Source organism: Chaetomium fimeti, assembly GCF_033439085.1.
Source record: "Chaetomium fimeti strain CBS 168.71 chromosome Unknown B0H64scaffold_4, whole genome shotgun sequence".
NCBI lineage: Eukaryota > Fungi > Ascomycota > Sordariomycetes > Sordariales > Chaetomiaceae > Chaetomium > Chaetomium fimeti.
The window spans coordinates 3,103,853-3,123,194 of record NW_026944332.1 but is presented as its reverse complement, the minus strand read 5'-3'; the positions used below and the strand labels follow the sequence as shown (position 1 = coordinate 3,123,194).

The 19,342-nt window shown below is 58.3% G+C and overlaps 7 protein-coding genes across 7 annotated transcripts; 3 read left to right on the top strand and 4 right to left on the bottom strand.

The window, feature by feature from the left end:
- Nucleotides 1-245: 245 nt before the first annotated feature.
- On the bottom strand, nt 246-2,308 carry B0H64DRAFT_322773 (CoA-transferase family III domain-containing protein; the record flags this gene model as incomplete). Its single annotated transcript, XM_062800581.1, has 2 exons — nt 246-1,678; nt 1,747-2,308. 2 exons carry the CDS (start codon nt 2,306-2,308, stop codon nt 246-248), a joined length of 1,995 nt encoding a protein of 664 aa, XP_062659604.1.
- A 384-nt stretch (nt 2,309-2,692) lies between these two features.
- B0H64DRAFT_163338 (uncharacterized protein) lies at nt 2,693-3,870 on the bottom strand. The gene has a single exon (XM_062798631.1). It carries the CDS (start codon nt 3,626-3,628, stop codon nt 2,987-2,989), a length of 642 nt encoding a protein of 213 aa, XP_062659603.1. The 5' UTR covers nt 3,629-3,870; the 3' UTR covers nt 2,693-2,986.
- A 3,014-nt stretch (nt 3,871-6,884) lies between these two features.
- On the top strand, nt 6,885-9,374 carry B0H64DRAFT_321655 (fungal-specific transcription factor domain-containing protein; the record flags this gene model as incomplete). Its single annotated transcript, XM_062800529.1, has 5 exons — nt 6,885-7,113; nt 7,174-7,391; nt 7,439-7,790; nt 7,842-8,532; nt 8,609-9,374. 5 exons carry the CDS (start codon nt 6,885-6,887, stop codon nt 9,372-9,374), a joined length of 2,256 nt encoding a protein of 751 aa, XP_062659602.1.
- Nucleotides 9,375-9,629: 255 nt separating this feature from the next.
- B0H64DRAFT_461005 (Intradiol ring-cleavage dioxygenase) lies at nt 9,630-10,897 on the bottom strand (the record flags this gene model as incomplete). The annotated part of the gene is made up of 2 exons (XM_062807486.1): nt 10,409-10,897; nt 9,630-10,337 (listed from the first exon to the last, which is right to left on the bottom strand). Exons 1-2 carry the CDS (start codon nt 10,640-10,642, stop codon nt 9,630-9,632), a joined length of 942 nt encoding a protein of 313 aa, XP_062659601.1. The 5' UTR covers nt 10,643-10,897.
- Nucleotides 10,877-12,318, top strand: B0H64DRAFT_163173 (uncharacterized protein). The gene is made up of 2 exons (XM_062798630.1): nt 10,877-11,360; nt 11,413-12,318. Exons 1-2 carry the CDS (start codon nt 11,007-11,009, stop codon nt 11,962-11,964), a joined length of 906 nt encoding a protein of 301 aa, XP_062659600.1. The 5' UTR covers nt 10,877-11,006; the 3' UTR covers nt 11,965-12,318.
- Nucleotides 12,319-13,304: 986 nt separating this feature from the next.
- B0H64DRAFT_163159 (OPT oligopeptide transporter protein-domain-containing protein) lies at nt 13,305-17,091 on the bottom strand. Its single transcript, XM_062798629.1, has 8 exons — nt 16,241-17,091; nt 15,637-15,959; nt 15,232-15,571; nt 14,957-15,175; nt 14,716-14,911; nt 14,452-14,657; nt 14,158-14,399; nt 13,305-14,071 (listed from the first exon to the last, which is right to left on the bottom strand). The coding sequence occupies exons 1-8, from the start codon at nt 16,897-16,899 to the stop codon at nt 13,581-13,583; spliced, it is 2,676 nt and encodes an 891-aa protein (XP_062659599.1). The 5' UTR covers nt 16,900-17,091; the 3' UTR covers nt 13,305-13,580.
- A 469-nt stretch (nt 17,092-17,560) lies between these two features.
- B0H64DRAFT_474943 (thiolase-like protein) lies at nt 17,561-19,304 on the top strand. Its single transcript, XM_062808073.1, has 3 exons — nt 17,561-18,151; nt 18,248-18,970; nt 19,027-19,304. Exons 1-3 carry the CDS (start codon nt 17,693-17,695, stop codon nt 19,186-19,188), a joined length of 1,344 nt encoding a protein of 447 aa, XP_062659598.1. The 5' UTR covers nt 17,561-17,692; the 3' UTR covers nt 19,189-19,304.
- Nucleotides 19,305-19,342: the final 38 nt, after the last annotated feature.

Genomic DNA, 19,342 nt, shown 5'->3' with positions numbered 1-19,342 from the left:
ACTACGGACCTGCCAATGGAAATAGGTAATACAGCGCTCACAAAAATCAGGCTACCTCCGTTGGTGGTCAGACTGCCCGCCCCCTTTTCGGCGCGAGGTTCATTAAGACCTGCCTGCCCGTGTTGCAAACGCAAACGCAAACGCAAAAAGCAAACGCTCCGACCCCCTGTGATGAAGACGGAAAGAAAACCCTACTCGGTAGGTAGGTAGGTAGGGCGGTAGGGCGGTAGGGCGGTAGATAACCGTCACAGCGACAGCTTCTGCACGCCGCCGGCAACCACCCCCTCGCCAATCTCCTCGCGCCACCCCTCCCAACCCGTCTCCTTATCCCATCCATTCGGCCTCGCCGTCCGCACATGCCCGACCCGCAGGCCCTCGATCTCAACCGCCTCCCTCGGCCACCGCACGACCCCGCGGAACGCCTCGCTCCACGCCTCCTGCATCAGGCCCCCGCCGTCTCCCTCTCCCTCTCCCCCCTCCCCGGCAAACAGGCGCGGCACCACCATGCGCATGCTCGCCAGCGCGCGCCGCCCGACTTCGTCGACCGAGTCGCTATGCCGCAGCCCAAAGAAGCCCGCGCTGTTGTCGTGCACCCGGCGCAGACGCGCCTGCTCCGGCTCGGGGAGCAGGCCGAGCCCCATCAGAAACACGTCGTACTGCACCAGACTCGTGCGGCAGACCCACGACCCGCCCTCGGTAGCGCGGCGATACAACCCCGCCAGCGCGGCCGCCGAGCCGAGCGCGCCCGTGCCGTAGTCCGACATGGGGAAGGGAGGCACGACGGGCTCGTCCAGCCCCATGAAGCGGCCCTGGGCCCAGGCGACGCCCGTGACGCAGTCGGCGATCTGCTGCCACCCGGGGCGGGACGCCCACTCGGCGCTGGCGGAGGGGGGCAGGTCGGACCCGCCGAAGCAGTCCTCGGCCACGTACACGAAGCCCTTGCCCCGCTGGCGGGCGAGCTCGCCCAGGAAGGCGGGGCCGTAGCCCAGCCGGGCGAGCGCGCCGGGCCGGTAGCCGTCGATGAGCACGTCGGCGTCGGCGAGGAGGGCGGCGAAGGCGGCGCGGTCATGTGGGCACGAGCGGCGCAGGTCCAGGTGCACGGCGTGCTTGCCCGTGTTGACGTCGAGCTGGAAGAAGGGCACGTCGGGAAGGTGGGGGGAGGTGACTTTGATGACTTGGGCGCCGTGGGCCGCGAGCGAGCGGCCGATTGTCGGGCCGGCGATGATGCGGCAGAGCTCGAGGACCTTGATTCCGGCGAGGGCGTATTGCGGGCCCGATGATGGGGTGGGGGGTGGGGGGAAGGGAGCGGGCGGGGTGGTGCGGTCGTCGGAGGGGTTGGGGCGGATGGTAAGCGGCGGGAGGTCCAACATGGCTTTGCCGTGCGGGGTGGCTTGGAATTGGGGCCATGTGAGGGCCTGGATTCCGGCTTGCCGGTGGGCAACGTTGAGGGCGTCGAGCTCCGCAGCGGAGTGCTTCTTGACCGCAGACTCAATGTAGTCGATGATGGTGTGGTAGTCGGTCATTTCCGGATTTTCCTTGGGCAGGCCGAGCATTTGGAGGGTTACATCGGCGTCGAGGGAGCCGTGAATGTGGAAGTACTCGCCGGGGTTCTTGGTGCTGTATAGGTTGGCCGACATTCGGCGGTAGAGGACGGATTGAGCCCGGTTTAAGTCCGTGTCTGATCGGGGTCAGCCCTGCTATCACCCCCTCTCCGTGGGGTATCTATCGGTCGAGGAGTGTACTCACCAGGAATCCTGTCCTTGATACGGGGGTCTGGCTTGTTCATGCCATCCAATGTGGTGAGATAGGCCGACATCAAGAAGGCGGAGACCTTGTCGGCGTCCACTTGGATCTTCTTGCTCTCCGTGCCATATCGAACCTTGGCAATGGCGGCTGCGGCACAGGACTCGAGTGCCTTGATGGCCGCGGTGGCTTCCTGCTCCCTGAGAGGGGTTGGAAAGTAAACCTCATCGCCCTTCTCCGGCGTCGAGGTGACGTCGACGGTTTCGGTGAACGCCAAGACGGCCTCGGGAAGCTCGTCGAGGGAGGTCGCACACAATTTCTGGAGAGCCGACTGCGTCCCGGCGGCTATAGAATGCCGTGTAAGAGGTCGAGTGCCGTTTGTGGCCGGTTCGCGGTCGTTTTTGGACGTCATGAGACGTTGCCAATATCGAAAGACGGAGAGCATGATATTCTGGTGAGACACCTGCTCGGCGTCGTTGCCGGCGAAGGATGCTTTGTCGACGGCACCATCCCAGCCCCAGGCCATAGAAGACGCTGGTGGTGCCATTGTAGCTGTCGACTCCATCGTGTTCAAAATCGTGAGCATATTGGGGGTTCTAGGAAATAGCATGCCCTTATGAAGTGCGGGTGAGCTGCCAATATAAGTAGGTTCCATCCGAAGTGAAAGAACAGGACCTTTGATGATCACACCGTGTTGGTCATGGGTGTACTTTGTACATTATTTATGGCCCTGGTGAGACCCGCACCCTCGAACCGACAATGGGGACCGCTGGGAGCTGAGGTGATATCCGGCACATGTTGACCGCGACGCGAGACAAAGAGGCGAGGAACCATCGCCGGATCCATGACCACGGCCGCCCCTTGTTTCCCCACGCGTCTGCGGGACCTGGGGGGTAACTTGGGCAAGACGGAGCGGATCTAAACAGGCGAAGGCCTTGATTGGAATTGTGGTTTCCGCAAGCCCGCGCTCCACGTCCCTTCCGAACCATTTACGTCGTTTGTTAGGGGCCCGACGGATCCCGGGGGCTGGAGAGAGACATTGGCGAATCCCAAGTTCTGCACCACGTGCTCCCAAGCCGCTCCGCCACCTAAGAACGATGGGGGGGGTATGGCTCGGCCCGGCATGCTCGCCGGGACCTGGCAGAATCTCCGGTTACAGAAGTCCTGCCACCTGCCAGAAATGCCGCCGTGAGACCCGAAGCGTGATCACGCGGCCGACGAGATCCGATGCCGTGACATCGACTCAGTCTGAGACATGAGACCGCCGGCGCGAACTGGGAGCTGAGCTCGTTACCGTGAAAATATTGGGGAAACGGGTAGCACGGCCGGGATAGTGAAGGAGCGGGGGCTGGACCTGTACCCCAGACACAGACAAGGCAGGCAAGGCGTTGGTGACAGGCGGAACCTGTGGGGTTAGTGTGTTGTGTATCTGACGTCGGTTGGTTCTACTGTAGAACACTCCAGAGTTACTGTGGCACAAAACGGCAATCATTCGAGGGACTAGCATCCCTGAATCCGGGGGAGGCTGCACCACTGGGGGAAACGTGGGGAGGCATCCTGCCGGATTTGATGCGCCCCGCGAACGCCATCCATCGACAGCAGCCAGCCGAGGGAGGAACTGTACATCCATACCCCTGGGTTCCGGGATGGCGGCAACCGAGATGTGTGATGGGTGATGACATTGCAGGCAGATCATCCACCAGACCAGAGATCGGTTGAGATGATGGAGTGCAGAGGAGGTGGTTGGATGCTTCTTGAACAAATCGAGCCTAGTCGTTTCGTTGGTGCGCGCCCGGGCACTTGCAATCATCATCCATGAGGTGGGTAAAACCTCGCCCGATCTCCCCGTCTTAGGGGACATTCGGCGTTGAGCATCGTCGCCCATGGGCCACCAACGGCAGACAGGGCTTGGCTAGTGTAGTGTCCACCAGATTCGGCAAAAAGCCAATTTGAGGTCGTTCAACCGATCTTTTACTCCGAGACGATGATGTACTGGCGTGGTTCGCATGGATCTGAGACCGTTAAAAAGCAAAGTATGTTTTTCGGGATGGTCTTGTTTTTTTTTTTGGGTATTTTCGTCCAGTCCCGGTCGTGGGGGGACCTCCAAGTTGCATGTTGCAGGCTGCATGGAGGTTGGAGTTGAAGATGGAAGGTTCCCCGGATCGGGCCAGTAAGCAGATCGCGGATGCGAAGCCAAGCTTCCGTCAGGTCGCTAGGGTGTCTCTCGGCCCCACCGGCACCCTGCTGCGGGGCGGCCAGTGGCAGCGCATCTCCGCTGAAAAAAAGCTGTGTTAGGTGCATTATCCGATGGGCTCGTGGGTGCCTAACGCACCTTCCTTCCTTTTGGACGGATGGAAACCGGGCAGCCCGTTCCATGTGCCAGTCTCGCCTTCCTTAGGTAGGGCGCCCGACATGCAATGGATAGGGCAATCTTTTGATTTTTAACGCCCACAACATGGAAAAGACCGAGATCACCAACATCACCAAGCCCGTAACTTTCAGGTTGGCCAGGTGCTTCAGCCGACACTTCCATTCCATTGGTACCTGAACAAACGTCGGGTAAGGTGGTGGACATGTCGTTCGTTCACTACCTACCTACCACCTACCTCGGTACCTCCCTTATCTACCTGAACAGACAAGCAAACTGGAACCTGAGTGATTTCTCTCCAATTCCATTGTGCCATCTCTCTTTTTTACCGTAACTTCCATTGCATTCCCGGCCGCTCTCAGGCCGCGACCCAAAAACCAGAGGATCCATCGAACCATCAACATCGCCGCCTCGCACTGGAGCCCCAACCTTACAAGACCCGGCACCCCTCTTCGTTGTCACACAACGCTACATGCCCAGCCTGCTTACGACGTGGGGCTCGCATCTGCTTAATGAGATGGAGACGGTTCGCCTCCTTCGTGCTCCCGCCCCCTCGCCTGGACCTGCCCGAATTCTCGCGGGAGGCGTGCCCTTTCTACTACCTCGCGATGGCTCGCCGCGCTTTTCTGAATGTTTGACAGCACGGTAGCACCAAACACGCGCCACGAGGCCATCCCGCCGCCTGATGGCCCAATGCGAACGCGACCAAAGTTCATGACGCTGTCAATCACGGCTCCAGTCTCGGCACCCCGTTCGTGTGCTGGGCCGAGCCCTGCCTATCGCCGTCCACCATCCCGTGTGAGGCTTCCAAGGTTGTTTGGGGTTGTTGTTGTCAAGGTCGCCCCCCCCGCCCCCCATTGCGCCCCCCCGTCTGGCCCCAATTCCCCGCACCTGCTCTTGATGCCTTGCCTGTTTCATGCGTCCGCGGCGAGCTGGCAACCCGTTATCCAGATACCTGGATTCACGTGCCACTAGCACCGGGGCTTGATGCCGCCCTTCTGAGGCGTGCCAGTCACCGGTTAGCATGCGTCGAGCAGATCTTGGGTAGGTTTGGGCGCAAAAGCAAGCGACCGCACGGCCCAGGATTATCCAAAGTTGTCAACTTGCAGACGGACGGCAGGGGTTCCTATTAGAGGCCAGTCTCGCACCATCGGCTTGGTGGTGTGCGTCTAAGGCCGTGTTCCCGCCCCAAACCTGGTCCTGCGGTTCGCTTTTTCCCTCTTTTCTGCTTCCTTCTGCGGTCGCAGCTCTAGTATATCTCCTCGCGTGGTGCAGGGCCCTGACGATATCGATATTCTCGTTCAACGACGCCGTCATCGTCGCCGCGAGACCAGATCTCCCACCCACTCCCCATTCGGTACTAAAACCCCGGATCAGCCTGCGGCACAGCGGTTCGTCCCACCAAGCGCTCTCCCGCTGCGGGCACTAAACTGGACCGATCCAGGAGGCAAACCCGCAGACCCAGGCAAGGCCCCTGCCGACCCCGACAACATAGCTCCCTACCTTAGATAGCGTGCCTGCCTACCTCCATCCGACAGACAGCCCGATTCTTCTACTGCCGGCCCTGCTGCCGATGTGTCTCGTGTGCATCATCCGCTCCGTCAGATCCCCGCGCGCCCGCTGCTTCCGATCGCACTAACCGCCCAACGCCCGCCGGCCTCCCATCACTTCTCCTCCAGCTGCCCGCACCGTTGCACTTGCGGCTGCCGTCTCCGCGCCGCCAGCAAGACCCAGCAGGCGGGAGAGTCTGCTATCCGATGGCGGGGTGCCTGAGCGCACGTCTCCCCACGCATCCCACGCCATCAACTTCACCTGCGCTTCTCCACCATGACGCGCCCCAAGGTTCCCGACGACAAGCGCCAGCGCACTGCTCAGGCCTGTGACTCGTGCAAACGTCGGAAACAAAAGGTGGGAGCCTTCTTTTTTTACTTATTTTGCTCGCTCCCCTCTACCCCCCCCCCCCCCTTCTACCCCCCTTTCCCCGTGCGGATATGGGAGGGCACCGTGTCAACGACGAGCGCCGAGAAACCCAACCTTGTCCCCATCCCGAGGACCTGTCAGTGGCTGGCTCGGCTCGGCGGCGTATACAAGCTGTACCCCCGTCCTGCGGGATGTCTCAGTTCCTCGCTGCCAACCCCATTCTTTCCCTTCATCTACCTCCCTCTGCCTCCGTCGGGATGCACCCCGGCGATGTTGCTTGATGCTCGAGGGAAAATGCTTGCCTCACAAAGCAGGTATGCCCAGTCGGCGGCGCCGTGCTCACCCACTTGCTACGAAGCACAAGGCAGCAGGGGGAGACGGGAGTCCCGATTCAGTCGCACAAGCGTGCGATATCCACTGGCTCCCGGACCCCGAACAGGCATCGTCCATGAGTGTGTCGTCCAGAGCCCCGGACGGCATCGGCGTTGGGCCCTAACACGTTGGGTGGCCAGCTTAGCCTCGGAACGACGCCCTTCTCGACTGGTTCTCTCATCTCTCGTCCTCCTGTCTCTGGGGCCTTTTTCCCTTGAGTGACCACCGCAGTCTCACTCAACCCGGGTTCTCATGACTCGCCTTCTCGCTGACAATTACCGTCTAGTGCAATGGCTTGAAACCCTGCCAAACCTGTCTCAGGAGGAAGTTAACGTGCTGCTACACACCAAATAACGCTTCCGACCATGTTACGGACTCTGCTGTGTCACCAACTAAGCGGCGCCACATCGACACGTCCCCGCCCTCCATACCCTCTGTGCTCGAGGCATCAGAGGAACCCTCCCCTCAAACCCACGACACAATGCAAACGTGGGAGCAGACACAGAACGAGCAGCAAACCGGGGACTCGTCCATGTCGGGGATGACAACACAACTGCCGATATCCATGCCCGCGCCGGATCATGTCCGACAAGGCTCCTTCCACCACACCTTCAAGAGGTTGCCAAACCGTAACAATGCGAACGGGTTATCCGAGGAGACCAACATCTACACCGAAACTCGGATGTTGCAGGACCAAACTGGACGTCTTCGTGGGTACTCTCGGTCTTGTTGGGGCATCGCCAAGGCCTTTGCTAACCTGCTATTTTCAGTCTACATCGGAGACGCGTCCACCCTGTCCATCCTCCAGCTGATCCGCATCGTTGTTGAGAATACAGCTGGGGCGGATATGGGCTCACCCTTCATCGATGATCCTAAGAGGCATCGCATACTGGAGAGCATCATTGACTTTCCCGACAACGTGCGGCTCCCCAGCCCCTTGCCAGACAAGGAAACTGCCGACGTCCTCATAACGTCCTACTTCACGAATGTTAGTCCGCCCCTGTGGTTAGGATGGATGGTTGCTGATGTTGCTAGACCTGCGGTTTGATCGAAATCCTGGACAGGACTGCATTTCTTAGGTTAGTCGAGGAGTGCTATAGCGACCCTCCGTCCGCTAGAAATGACTTCCTCTGCAACCTATACCTCGTCCTGGCCCTTGGTCTACTATTGGCTGCGCCCGCTCCAGGGAGTCGCGAGGAAGCTGTCGTGCAGAAACAGCTTACTGCACAGCCAGACAGGGCAGAGCTTTTCTTCCGGAGCGCCAGGTCCATGTGCGACCCCGGCGCCGGCTTTGAGGATGCCGATTTCTGGTCCATCCAGTCATTGTCATTGATGACCCTCTACATGCTGATAGTCTCCAAGAGGAACAGAGCTTATGCATACTTGGGTAGGCTCCTTGAATTACCTTTTACCACCGAAAACTAGCTAACCCAATCAGGAATGGCCGTCCGCTCTGCATTCGCCCTCGGCCTGCATCGGGAGGAGACGATGCGAGACGTTATTTTCACGCCGGCCGAGATGAGGGTGAGGAGAAACTTGTGGAAGACGCTGTTCATTCTCGACCGCTTCTTGGCCGCTACGTTGGGGAGACCTACTGCCATTTCAGAGGACGATTGTTCGTGCAATATCTTGCCGCGCAATGATACGGCCGATGCCCACGGTATAAGCGGACTCGGTTTTGACCACATCCATGCGAGCAGTCTGGATGCCTGTGTCGAGACGTCTCATGTCATCGGCGTGACGCTCAAGGTCTTCTCGCGCAGGAAGATCTCGACCACCAAAGTCCAAGAGATAATCAACATGTCCAGGAACTGGGACCAAGCCTCTCGCGCCCAGCCATATAGGCGACATTCTGGTGGTGGCGCGGCAAATCCGGCCCACGGAGTAGCCTCCCTTCACGTCAGCCTCCTGTCGTTGCATTCGCTCATACTCCTCACCCGGCAGCTGTTCGTTATGCACAATTGGATGCTCGTGGAGGAACGGTCGGGCATCAAGAAATCGCCTCAAATTCGCGAGTCGTCTATGGCGAGGTTTTCAGAAGCTTGTGTTGTCGCTTCCTACCGGACAATCGAGCAGGCTCGCTGCGCATGGGAAGACGGTTACCTCCCACGCAGGAACCCTTTTGTTATGTGAGTTCCGGTCACATTACACCGCCTAAGCTGCATGGCCGACCGCCACTGGCCAGGCTAACTGACTGGCCCTTAGATACTTTATCTTCGCAGCAAGCCTGGTGATTCTCATGAATCAGTTCTCGTCGCTGTATTACACGGACGAATATAACGATACCATGCAGGATGCGTTGGGAATCATGGCGCATTGTGCCGAAATCGATCCACAGGCGGAACGCGTTCACGATATCATCACGAGGTTCTCAGAAGTGGTCAGCAATTGGACCAAGGACCATGCTTATCCTGCACCGAAGCTATCGGACGACTTTAGCTGTCTCTACAACCAAGCCCCTCGCCCAGGGCCGGCCTCAGAACACCCACACCCGGGGCTCGCAATCAGCACGAACATGCAAAGGCGAAACCCTTCCCAGGCCGTCGATGGGCCGGATCCGGGACTGTTGACTCCGCCGTCAATACCGAAAATGCCACTACTAGGCATATTATCTACGCAAGCTCCCAGTACGGCACTTGACGCAAGAGCGAATGGCATGAGCCCGCCGTTTATCCCCCACGCCACCCTCGCCGGCGGCCGGTCGAGCGTTTCAGCCCACTCGTCAATCGCGAGCTCGGAACCGCTTAGCGGAAACATCGAGTTCGAATTCGACGGTCTATGGAACAGCTTTATCAACCACCTCCCGCCCGTCTCCTCAGTGGCCCCAAACATCAGCAATATTGCCATGCAGTTCCCACCACCAGTCATCGGTGCGCCAACAGAACCGTACGGTACGTATTTACGTTTTATAAACCCCCAGAGTTTCGTCCAGGGGGGTATCCGCTTCTCCGTCCGTACAGGTCTTAGCTGATATACAGGGCCGCATTCGAAGACAAACCTGGTTTTTAGAAGCACCCATTTCACGGCAGGAACCGGAAGCCGTGTTTGACTCAAGCAACAGTTTCAAGAGATTTGATGGGCTCTAGGCGGGCTTTCGAAACGGCGGCGACTGCACCCGACACAGACAACCCACAGAGTGCAGTGGATGGAAACAAAGTGATAACCTTCAGGCTTTTCTAAAGTAACAATACAGCAAATGCACCTGATATCCCCCCTGCAACCACAATCATTCCCGACCAAGCACGAAGTCATACTTGAGTGACCACCGCGCATTAGGGTCCCCGTCGCGTGGTATGAATTTGACGACCAGTTCGTCCTTGACGGAAAACACGGCGTCGTTGGCAACATATTCATCTCGGTCGTCGTACAACTGCGTCGTCAAGGCTCGGAACCCCGGAGCATACACCATAAAATGGATGTGGCCCGGCCTATAGGGATGCCGATCCAGTAAGCCCAACAGTTTCCCCGCCGGCCCGTCGTCGGGGATCGGATATGGGACCGGCCGCAACGCATAAAAGGCGTAACAGCCCGCCTCGTCTGTCTCGAAACGACCTCGAAAGTTCATATCCGGCTGCGACTCGTCTTGCTGTTCATACAACCCGTTCGGCGCCGAGTGCCATACGTCCACGACCGCCCCCTTAATAGGCATGCCCGAGCTCGTCAAGACGCGGCCCGATACAAAGGCCGAGTCAGCAACTGCTTGTTCATACCATGGTACAGAAGGGGTTAGGTTCTGGACAATGGAGCTCCCGTTCGGCAGCAAAGGCGCGTCGTGCCGGTAGAATGGGCCGAGGATGGCGGAGGGAGTTTCGGAGTTGGAAGTCGCCAGCATCTTGGACGTGATCTCGTCAACCAGGCTTTCCAACCCCACGATATCGCACAGCAGCTGGGTCTCGTTCCGTCGGTCATCGGACATCTTGCCGCATTCATTAATCTACATCAATTCGCATCGCGTCAGCCTACATGTCGCGGAATCGCAGCCGCGGTGGGTGGACAGGGGCTTACAAAATCCACGGCAGTTGTCCACTCTGCAACCGTCAAGTCGACTTCACGTGCGAACGCATGGAGGTGGCGCACCAAGCTGGGCATCACTTGTGCCAGGCGCCCATTGGCATTCGGGCCAGTGGCAGATATGACCTTGTCCGTGATGGTGGTGTCATACTGCGGTCTCTTAGGCGCGCTGGTGGTCTGGAAAGCTCTAGGCAGTCCTGGTGTGAGGTCGGGTATCATTTGGCCCATCTTGAGAAAAACGGGAGCAGAGGACGAACTCAGGGGTTTCGACTTCGTTCTTGGGGATCGCGGTACAGGAGATGTTGCAAGGAGAGGATTGGAGCCCGGGTAGGAACGGTGGCAGCTTCAAGTACTCGATACTTGTACTTGCCATTGCGTACAAGAGCTGGGAACAAGGATGGCTACAGGGAGGTCACAAAAAAGGGGTCACACCGCATGGGCGGTAACGCAAAGGAAGATGGGTGATCCCGGACGAGGGACGTGGGAGTTCTCTGGGCAGCCAAACACGTCCATCGAAAAGCTGATTTAGTCACGCGCGACTTGGGGTCGACAAAGTCAAGAATTCGCCAGCGAGCCCTTGTCATTCGATGAAATGACGACAGCCGCTCGCACTTTGTCGACAATTTTTTCGGGCGTTCAAAAACCGCCAGGCGGACACAAAGCCATGCACAACTCCGTTGGTTCCGCGGGAACAACGGACGGCCGCCGTCAGGAGATGGTTTGTGCGGTTAGCCAGACTCAACCCTTGCCTCGTGGCATCAAACAAGTCTCTGGTCTCGCAGGCGAATGGGTGTATCTCGGCGCATTCTCCGGGGCACGGACAAGCCCAAGAGCACAGTTCATGGCGCGATCCAGAGTTTTACGGCCTTGCTCCTGTCGGACCCTGTCCGAGGACCCAATCGACGAATCTGGGCAGGCAATGCATGAGAGAAACAGAGGGAAGGATGTCAGAGCCCCTGGTTAGCGCAACGTTAGCAAACGCCGCTGACCGCCTGCAGCATCTCGTGTATCGGCGGTGGATAATCTGCCGTCGTGCCTCGTCGCTCACTGGCCGATCATTTTCTAGAAGAGTGGAAAGAACCGACAGGGCGGTCTTGTGGATCCCCGAGTTCATGCCAATTGTTCTAGCGTTGCGGGGGTTGAACCAAGGTCTCGTTGTCGGGACGGGGAGGAGGATGGTAATCCAGTCCACTCTGGGCGAAGCACGGAGGCGGATGAAGAGCTTTCCCACAGTGTGCGGGCGGGCGGCACTGATCAAACGCTTTTTTTCTCCTCAAATCAGGGGAACAACAAAGGCTCCTGTACCCGACAATCGCTCACATATCGGCCTCGAATTCGGCCTGCGCCGACGAGGGCAACAACCCTGCAAGCCACCAGGCGGCACCCCGAACCCGGAGATAAGTGAGGAGACCCAAGCGCCAATCCATCCACCAGTCAGGCCATACCGCTCATTCTTTTTCCTCCGGACCCTGTGGGATGCCACGAAGCCGGTCCCAGTCAGCCGGGTCGAATCCTTCACATCGGACGAACGCCCGGCTGGGCCGGCGTAAGCGAGGGCGCCCAGAGCGCCGGCAGGCTCCGAGACGTCCGGGCGGGCATCCGATAGGCCGGGCCCTCCCCCGCTCTGGCGTCGAAGCTCCCCACATGTTCCAAAATTCTGGCGGTCAGCAGCACCAGTGTTGGGAAGTGAATGTGTGCGAGGCGTGGCTCGGCAATCGACAAAAGCACGCGGAATGTGATGGGTTTTACAGGTTCCCGATTCGGCAGGTTTGTGCCATGGTGCGAGCAGGGCCTGCCTGTCCGCAACGGCGTGATGATCGCTCGCAAGGGAAGTTTGTGTGTGAGGCTGCCCTGTGGGACTGGCGTGGTCGATCAAAAGGGGACGTGCAAGGGCACCAAAAAGGGGAAAAAAGAAAGGTCGGGTGGCGGACCTGACTAACTCGACAACTTTTTACCGGGATAGGCAAGCAATATCAAGCAATACAGAGCGGGTGCAACCAGTTGTCATGATATTAGGGAACCAACTGACTGACTGACTCGACCGTATGTCTGACGCGAGGCCTAATTCGGAGGGCTGACCCGGGTAACTACAAGAATACAAAGTCGGTTTCCCCGAGGGGTGAGGAGGCTCCGTCTCCGGGAACGGCGACTGGGGGAGCGGCGATCAGAATGGTGAGGCGCGACGGTGTGTGCTTGGTTGTTTTTTCGGTGTGAAAAATTGATAACATCCTTGCTCGCCCGGTCACCTTACGGACAGTATGTATTTCGGACAAAAGTCTGTTCATTTCCTTCTCTTTTCGGGCAATGCCGTTTTACTGGGAATGCTTGGACAGCTGAGGCGGGGTTTGCCATCATCGGCTTTCATTTCACCGATGCCCGGGCTCGGGGAGCCGGCGATCCCGCCCCATGGCTGGCTGGGTGGTGTGGTTATGGTGTGGTTATGGTGTGTCTGTGTGTGTCTGTGTGTGCTTGTGTGTGCCCGTGTGTGTCTGTGTGTGTGGTACATAATTTGTAGCCAGGGGCTCAGGAATCGAGGGTGTCGTCGAAATTGTCGAGGTCTGTTTCGGAAACGGGACGGTGTCGTACGAGTACGACAACAGAGATGGTGTGCATGAACACCATCCGCGGCATTGCACCGGCGGCTCAGGACTTACACGGGAGGAGAGTAGAGGTGGGTTGCATCCCGGCTGCCGGTGGTGGGTAGGACAACTAGCCTCTGAACGACGAAAACCGGACTTCAAGAGATACCCGAGAGGTTCAAGCGGCGGGCACTGTTTCGAGCAAGGGGGAGTTCAATCGAGGAAAAGCTGTTTCTTTGGGCTGGATGGGGACGGCTTTCGTTTCTTCCTGTAGTCGAGGTTTGGTCCATATCTACATCTCGAGCCCGAACTTTCTTATTTATGGGGTGAGAACGTAGTCCAGAAGTACGGCCCAGATATCAACTTGTGCGTGTCTCTATGCAGGCGTGTAATGGTTTTGTGGACGGGATCGGGCTTTCATCGTCGTCTACTGGGACCGGGGTGGTACTAGTGGATGCAAGCCGGTTGATACGGTCGTAAGGAGCGGATTTTGTAACCGAGGGCAGTATCCAACGTCTCTAAACAGGCTATGGGACTTCTCATATAGTTACTCCCCTACTTCATACACTATCCAACTAGAATACCCGCTACCCCCACGAAGCAGGCCCAAAGGTCTCGCCAGCCCCCAGCACCACCTGGACCGCCTCGCCGCGATAATCCATGGTCCCCTTGACCACCTCGTTTCCCCACCACTGCGGCGGCTCCACCTCCCTCAAAGTAAAGGCGAAGAAGATAACTAGGGTGCTCAGGGCCAGACCCAGATCCAGACCCGAGCTGGTTAGGAAGTTCAACCGGCTCCACCAGGCAAAGTGGCGCTTCTTGATCAGGAACTGGAAGACGAAGCCGACGATGCCCCAGGACAGGTAGTTGAGCGGGGTGGCGGGCGGGATGGCACCGGCGCCGCCAAAGATGACGGGGGCCATGAGGTAGCGCAGGAAGGACTTGGGCCGGCGCTTGGCGAGGAGGTAGATGACGAGGGGGGTCACGGCGCCGAGGATGAAGAAGAGGAACAGGGAGGAGTAGATCTGGCCCGGGGAGAAGATGCGGGCCGGGCCGATGAGGCCCCATATCACCGAGGCTGGGCACGGATACGTGTTAGGTTAGGCCAAGGATAACCGAGGGGGGAGGGGGAAAGGTGTAACTAGCTAGGGAAAGGGGACTTACCGGAAAAGAAAACGCGGCCGCCGGGGCAAGTAAAGTGGTCCGGTTGAGTGGGTTCGCACACGCCGGGGATGGTCTTGAGCGCGTAGTTGAGAACGATGACCTGCACGAAACAGGAGAAGGTGGTGGCAACGACCTGGGCCATGAACATGGTGCGCGGCGGGATTTTCATGTAGTGCCCGAACTTGAGGTCCGAGACAAACGTTAGGGCTTGTGACATGGTAATGTAGCCGAATGTTTTGAAGCTAGAGTCATTAGCTCGGCACATAGAGAGTATTACAAAGGAGGGGCAATTACATCATGAGCGCCAGCGGTCGGCCCGGCTGGATGTAACCGTAAATGAACTCGGTGAGCACATTCAGGCCAATCTGGTTATTCGTGACCGCCTGGATGATGCCGATCGGGAGGGAGAAGACGAAAGAGATGAACACGGCGAGCAAGAACGCCCACCAGGTCATGTTGGTGGGCCAAGCAAGCACGGTCACGAAGCCGAGGACGAGCATCTAACAGGTGTGTGTGAGCGGATGCGAGATAGTACTGGTCTGGAAGGGTGTAGCCCACCACGGAGAAAAGCGACATGTACCACCAAGTCGGTGCTTCCTTGTATCGCCTCATCAATTTCATGTGAATGTCGGGCTTCTCTGTTGTGCTGCTCTTGTATTGCCGCCAGATGGTCTTGCCGTGGTGCAAATACGTGTACACAACCAAAGAGGCGATGGCGGCGAAGGAGAGGCCGTAAGAGATGGCGAATGTCGTGCTGGTTTGTCAGCGGGGACTTAGGGGGGTAGAGAAAGCGGCCTACCTTAGAAACAGAGGCGAGTAATTGTTGTACGCCTCGACGTCTAGGGTGTAGTCGGCGGAGAGAATACGGGACACATCGTACTGCTTCCCCGTGTTGTCATAGGTGTTGGAGTCGCTCATCGGAAGGTACTGGGAGTACCAGGTGCCACTGTAGTGAAGAGCAGACGCGAGGAAGACAAAAAAGAAGACCACGCCGACCATTGTGTTGGCAATGGCGTGCCTGTACTACTTGTTAGGCCCGAGTCCATATCCGCTCCAGTCCGTATCTGTACTTACCATGGCGGGATAAGGGGCGAGCCTACAAAGCCCGAGATTTGGGTCCAGTCAAAGGTAATCGGCAACAGCGATAAACCGGTGTTGGAGCCGAACAGCTGGTTAATGACCGGGCTCTCGGGCGCCAGCCAAGTCATGAAGGCGAACGAGCTCAAAAACTGGGCTAGAAATCCCGGGATGAAGTAGTAGATAAAGGCGCCGGCGGTGATCAAGCCGAACCACCTATACCGCGGCATTGAGCCTCCAATGACGGTCGGATCCCGGTCCTCGCTGCTTTCATACATGGCGTTCATGAGCGTCACTGACACCAGGTTGCCGGGCCAGATCATGGCGGCGGGATACACTGTGGTTGTTAGTATCTCTCCTAGTTGAACTCAAGCGAGTAGCAAAATAAAAGGGACTGCTCACCCAGAAACCGCCTCATCATCCCAGCGATCCCATAGCCCAAACTCTGGGTCGACACAACCAGCAGCAGCTGCCACACAAGGCCAAAGTCCTGCTTATAAAACACCTTCTGGGCCAGGATGATATCGGTCGCATAGGCCACGGAGAAGGAGACGCTCGCCATCACGACGATGATGGCATGCTCCTTGACGTTGAAAGGGCCGGGGTTCAACTTCAGTCGCACCTTCTTCAGCCCGACCCCCCTCCTCACCCCCTTTCCAAACCACAGTAGTGGCACCGTCACCTCCTTGTCGGGGACAAACCTCGCCCATCCCCTCCCGAGTGGCCTAGAGTAAAGCAGTTAGCCAGTCATCCCCCCTACAGTGACGCCCAGCAGAGCCAGCCAGCCCACCACCCCGAACCCGGCCGGAGGCTAGCCCCCCCCCCCCCCCACCACCCCGGAAAAAGAAGAGGAAGGAAAAGAAGAATAAGAAAAAAGGAACAAGAGAAGGAAAACAAGAGAAGAAAGGCAAGAAAAAAAAACAGGAGAAGGAAAACAAGAAAAGAAAGACAAGGGAAGAAAGACAAGAGAGGGAAAACAAGAAAAGAAAAAGAAAAAAAAGCTTACCAAGCAATAACCTGCGCAATCAACGCCCCCAAACTAATATTCGGCGACCTCAACGAAAACAGCGTATTCATACTCGCGCCCAGAAAGATCAGGCTCAACCCGATCGCCCAGGCACGCACGGTGTTGCAGGGCAGGGAGGGGTCGTCGTAGGGGTGGACGGCGGCGCGCACCTCCGGGTAGGGCGAGTCCTCGACCTCGTCCTCTACGTCGGAGGCGGCGTCGGAGTCATCCTCGTCCGAGCCATCTTTGTTGGGGACGAGGGGGGCGCGGTCGGAGTCGAGAGAAGTTTTGGTTTCGTCGTGGTCGTGGTCGTCGGTGGTGGAGAGGGAGTGTAGCGGGATGGCTTGGTGGCGCTGGGCGTGGTCGGTGGGGAGGTTGGGGTCGAGGAGGAGCTCGTCTTCTGAGCCGGAGTCGCCGTCTCGGTGGACGTCGTCCGAGTGGCCTGGGCGGAGGAGGGAGAGGCGGGCTTTGAGGTGGCTGAGGGGCGACTCCGGGGAGGAGGGCCGGGGTTGAGGCCGGGAGCGGGAGGGCCCTGCGGTTGCCTCTATACCTGAGGTGTGGGATGTGGACTTGGGCTTGGAGTTTTCATCCCGGGGGTTTGACGACGGTAGAGGTTGAAGAGGCACATCCGAGGATGTGGAGCTCGAGGGTTTAACCATGGCGGGGCGTGGGAAGGTTATCCGGGTATCAACATGAGATTGAAATGAGAAATCTCATAAACTGCAAAAGCGGAGAGCAAAATATGCGTTTAGAGCATTGTGACCCAGTCGTGTTTTTTCGATACCGGAGTGAACGTTGTTGGTGTTGAGTCGGGTTGCCGCACAACTCAAGGGGAGGCACCCAAGATTCCCCAGCAATCAATTCACCAAAACAATACTACCTAATTCCCATGAAACGGCAATCCAACCGAAGAATTGAGCGTGTCAAAGATGATTCCGGAGTGTGTTGTTGAGGTGTGGAAGTGGTTCTTCCGAAGTGAGAGACGGAGGTGATCCTGGGAGCCTTTTCTGGGCCGAATTGACGGGACTTTGAGCCCGAGCCCGTCAAACCAGGTAATTTGAGAGTTTGGTGAGAAGACTGCTATTTGGCGTATCTCGAGTTATCATCGCATGTTTGCCAGTTGTTGTCTTATTCAGATCGCTTTCCGGCCAAGTGGCCCCCGGACAAAGAGAGCGTAAGCCCCCACAGGGGTCCGTTTGGAGCTCAGCTCTGTTTCGGACAGGGGTTGGGCAGCTCCCGCAGCCGCTAAGCTCAACACAGCTAGTTAGCGAGCAGTCCAGAGCTGCAGGGAGCTTGTGATTTTGACATCCATCGGCTCTTCGACTTTCCCGTTCGGGTTTTCTTCCCATCTTGGTTTCTTGCTCGAAGCTCAACCTTAACTCGACTTTAACTCAACCCACCCCCAAAACCACACCACACCCCAACCAACCACCCCCCAGAAATGACCCCAGCATGCGGCGCGTTGTCGTGACCGGCCTGGGCGCCATCACGCCGCTCGGCGTGGGGGTGCGCCGCACCTGGCAGCGGCTGCTCGCATCGGAATCCGGGCTGGTCAGCGTCGCCGACCGCGGCCGGGACGCCGCCGAGCAGGCCCAGTGGCGCGGCCTGACCAGCACCGTCGCCGGCATCGTGCCCTCCGCCCCAGACTCGGACCCGGACCCGGACCGGGCCCTCTCTAGGGGACAAGAGGACGACGGCCTCTGGCGCCCCGCCGACTGGCTCGACGCCGCCGACCAGCGCCGCATGTCCACGTTCGCGCAGTATGCTGCTGCTGCCGCCGAGATGGCCCTGCGCGACGCCGGGTGGCGGCCGACGCGCGACGGGGAGCGCGAGATGACGGGGGTTTGTCTGGGGAGCGGGATCGGGAATCTGGACGACTTTTATGCGACTAGTGTCGCGTTTGACCGAGGGGTAGGCTGGCTTCCTCCTCCGCGTGACGGGTAAGGATATTATTATGGATGGTTTTGCTGAGACTCGTGGGCTTGGTGTCCGGGTGGGGGACGATAGGGCTACAAGAAGGTCTCGCCGCTGTTTGTGCCCAAGATCTTGATCAACCTCGCCGCGGGGCATATTGCCATGCGCTATGGCCTGCGCGGGCCGAACCATGCCGCCACCACGGCGTGTACCACCGGCGCCCACTCGATTGGGGATGCGGCGCGGTTTATTGCCTTTGGCGATGCCGACGCCATGGTAGCGGGCGGTGCCGAGTCGTGCATCCATCCGCTTACGTTTGCCGGCTTTGGCCGGTCGAGGTCGTTGTCTACAGCGTATAACCACGATCCGTCGGCGAGCTGTCGGCCGTTTGATGCTGACCGCTCCGGGTTCGTGGTTGCCGAAGGGGCTGCTGTGGTCGTCCTTGAAGAGTTGGAGCATGCTAAGCGGAGGGGTGCCAGGATCCTGGCAGAGTTGAAGGGGTATGGGTGCAGCGGTGATGCACACCACATGACGGCCCCGAGAGAAGATGGGTCGGGAGCGCTGTCGGCCATGAAAAAAGCGCTGAAGAACGCCGGGGTCAAGCCTGGCCAGGTTGATTACATCAACGCCCATGCCACCGGCACACAGGTTGGCGACGCTGCTGAGACGATGGCCATCCGGACTTTGATGATGGGCGAAGAAGGTGTGGATGATGAGAGCAAGATCACGACCAGCAGTACAAAAGGGGCCATTGGTCATCTTCTTGGAGCAGCCGGCGCTATTGAGGCCGTGTTTTCGATTCTCGCCATCACCGAAGTGAGTACAACCTACAACCGACAGACACTGCGGGGCTGTTAACCAAAAACTACCAGAACGCCGTCCCCCCTACGCTCAATCTGTGCAAGCCGGATGTCGGCGCACAATTCAACTTCGTGCCGCATGAAGCACAGCAGAAGGAGGTCAAAGTGGCAGTATCCAACAGCTTTGGCTTTGGCGGTACCAATGCCTCGCTCGTGTTCTCGGAGCTGGACTAGCACATGGAGCACAGGTCCATGTATTTTAGTGTAAGTACCTATCTTGTATGCATATAAGTCAGGCATGAAGAACGGAATGCCATACAATTGACCCGTAAATTAATCACATTTTCACATTTTCATCTCCGTTGTTTGTAGGGGTGATGTTGTGGGT

Excerpts from the sequence above, each read along its gene's own strand:
- B0H64DRAFT_163338 (XM_062798631.1), bottom strand. The coding sequence starts at position 3,628 with ATGGGCGACGATGCTCAACGCCGAATGTCCCCTAAGACGGGGAGATCG.
- B0H64DRAFT_163173 (XM_062798630.1), top strand. The coding sequence starts at position 11,007 with ATGACGACAGCCGCTCGCACTTTGTCGACAATTTTTTCGGGCGTTCAA. Across the intron at positions 11,361-11,412 it reads AGAGAAACAGAGGGAAGGAT|CATCTCGTGTATCGGCGGTG; the intron begins GTCAGAGCCCCT and ends GACCGCCTGCAG.
- B0H64DRAFT_163159 (XM_062798629.1), bottom strand. The coding sequence starts at position 16,899 with ATGGTTAAACCCTCGAGCTCCACATCCTCGGATGTGCCTCTTCAACCT. Across the intron at positions 14,912-14,956 it reads TACTCGCCTCTGTTTCTAAG|CACGACATTCGCCATCTCTT; the intron begins GTAGGCCGCTTT and ends CTGACAAACCAG. Across the intron at positions 14,400-14,451 it reads CGACCGCTGGCGCTCATGAT|CTTCAAAACATTCGGCTACA; the intron begins GTAATTGCCCCT and ends TAATGACTCTAG.
- B0H64DRAFT_474943 (XM_062808073.1), top strand. The coding sequence starts at position 17,693 with ATGCGGCGCGTTGTCGTGACCGGCCTGGGCGCCATCACGCCGCTCGGC. Across the intron at positions 18,152-18,247 it reads GTGTCGCGTTTGACCGAGGG|GGCTACAAGAAGGTCTCGCC; the intron begins GTAGGCTGGCTT and ends GGGGGACGATAG. Across the intron at positions 18,971-19,026 it reads CGATTCTCGCCATCACCGAA|AACGCCGTCCCCCCTACGCT; the intron begins GTGAGTACAACC and ends AAAAACTACCAG.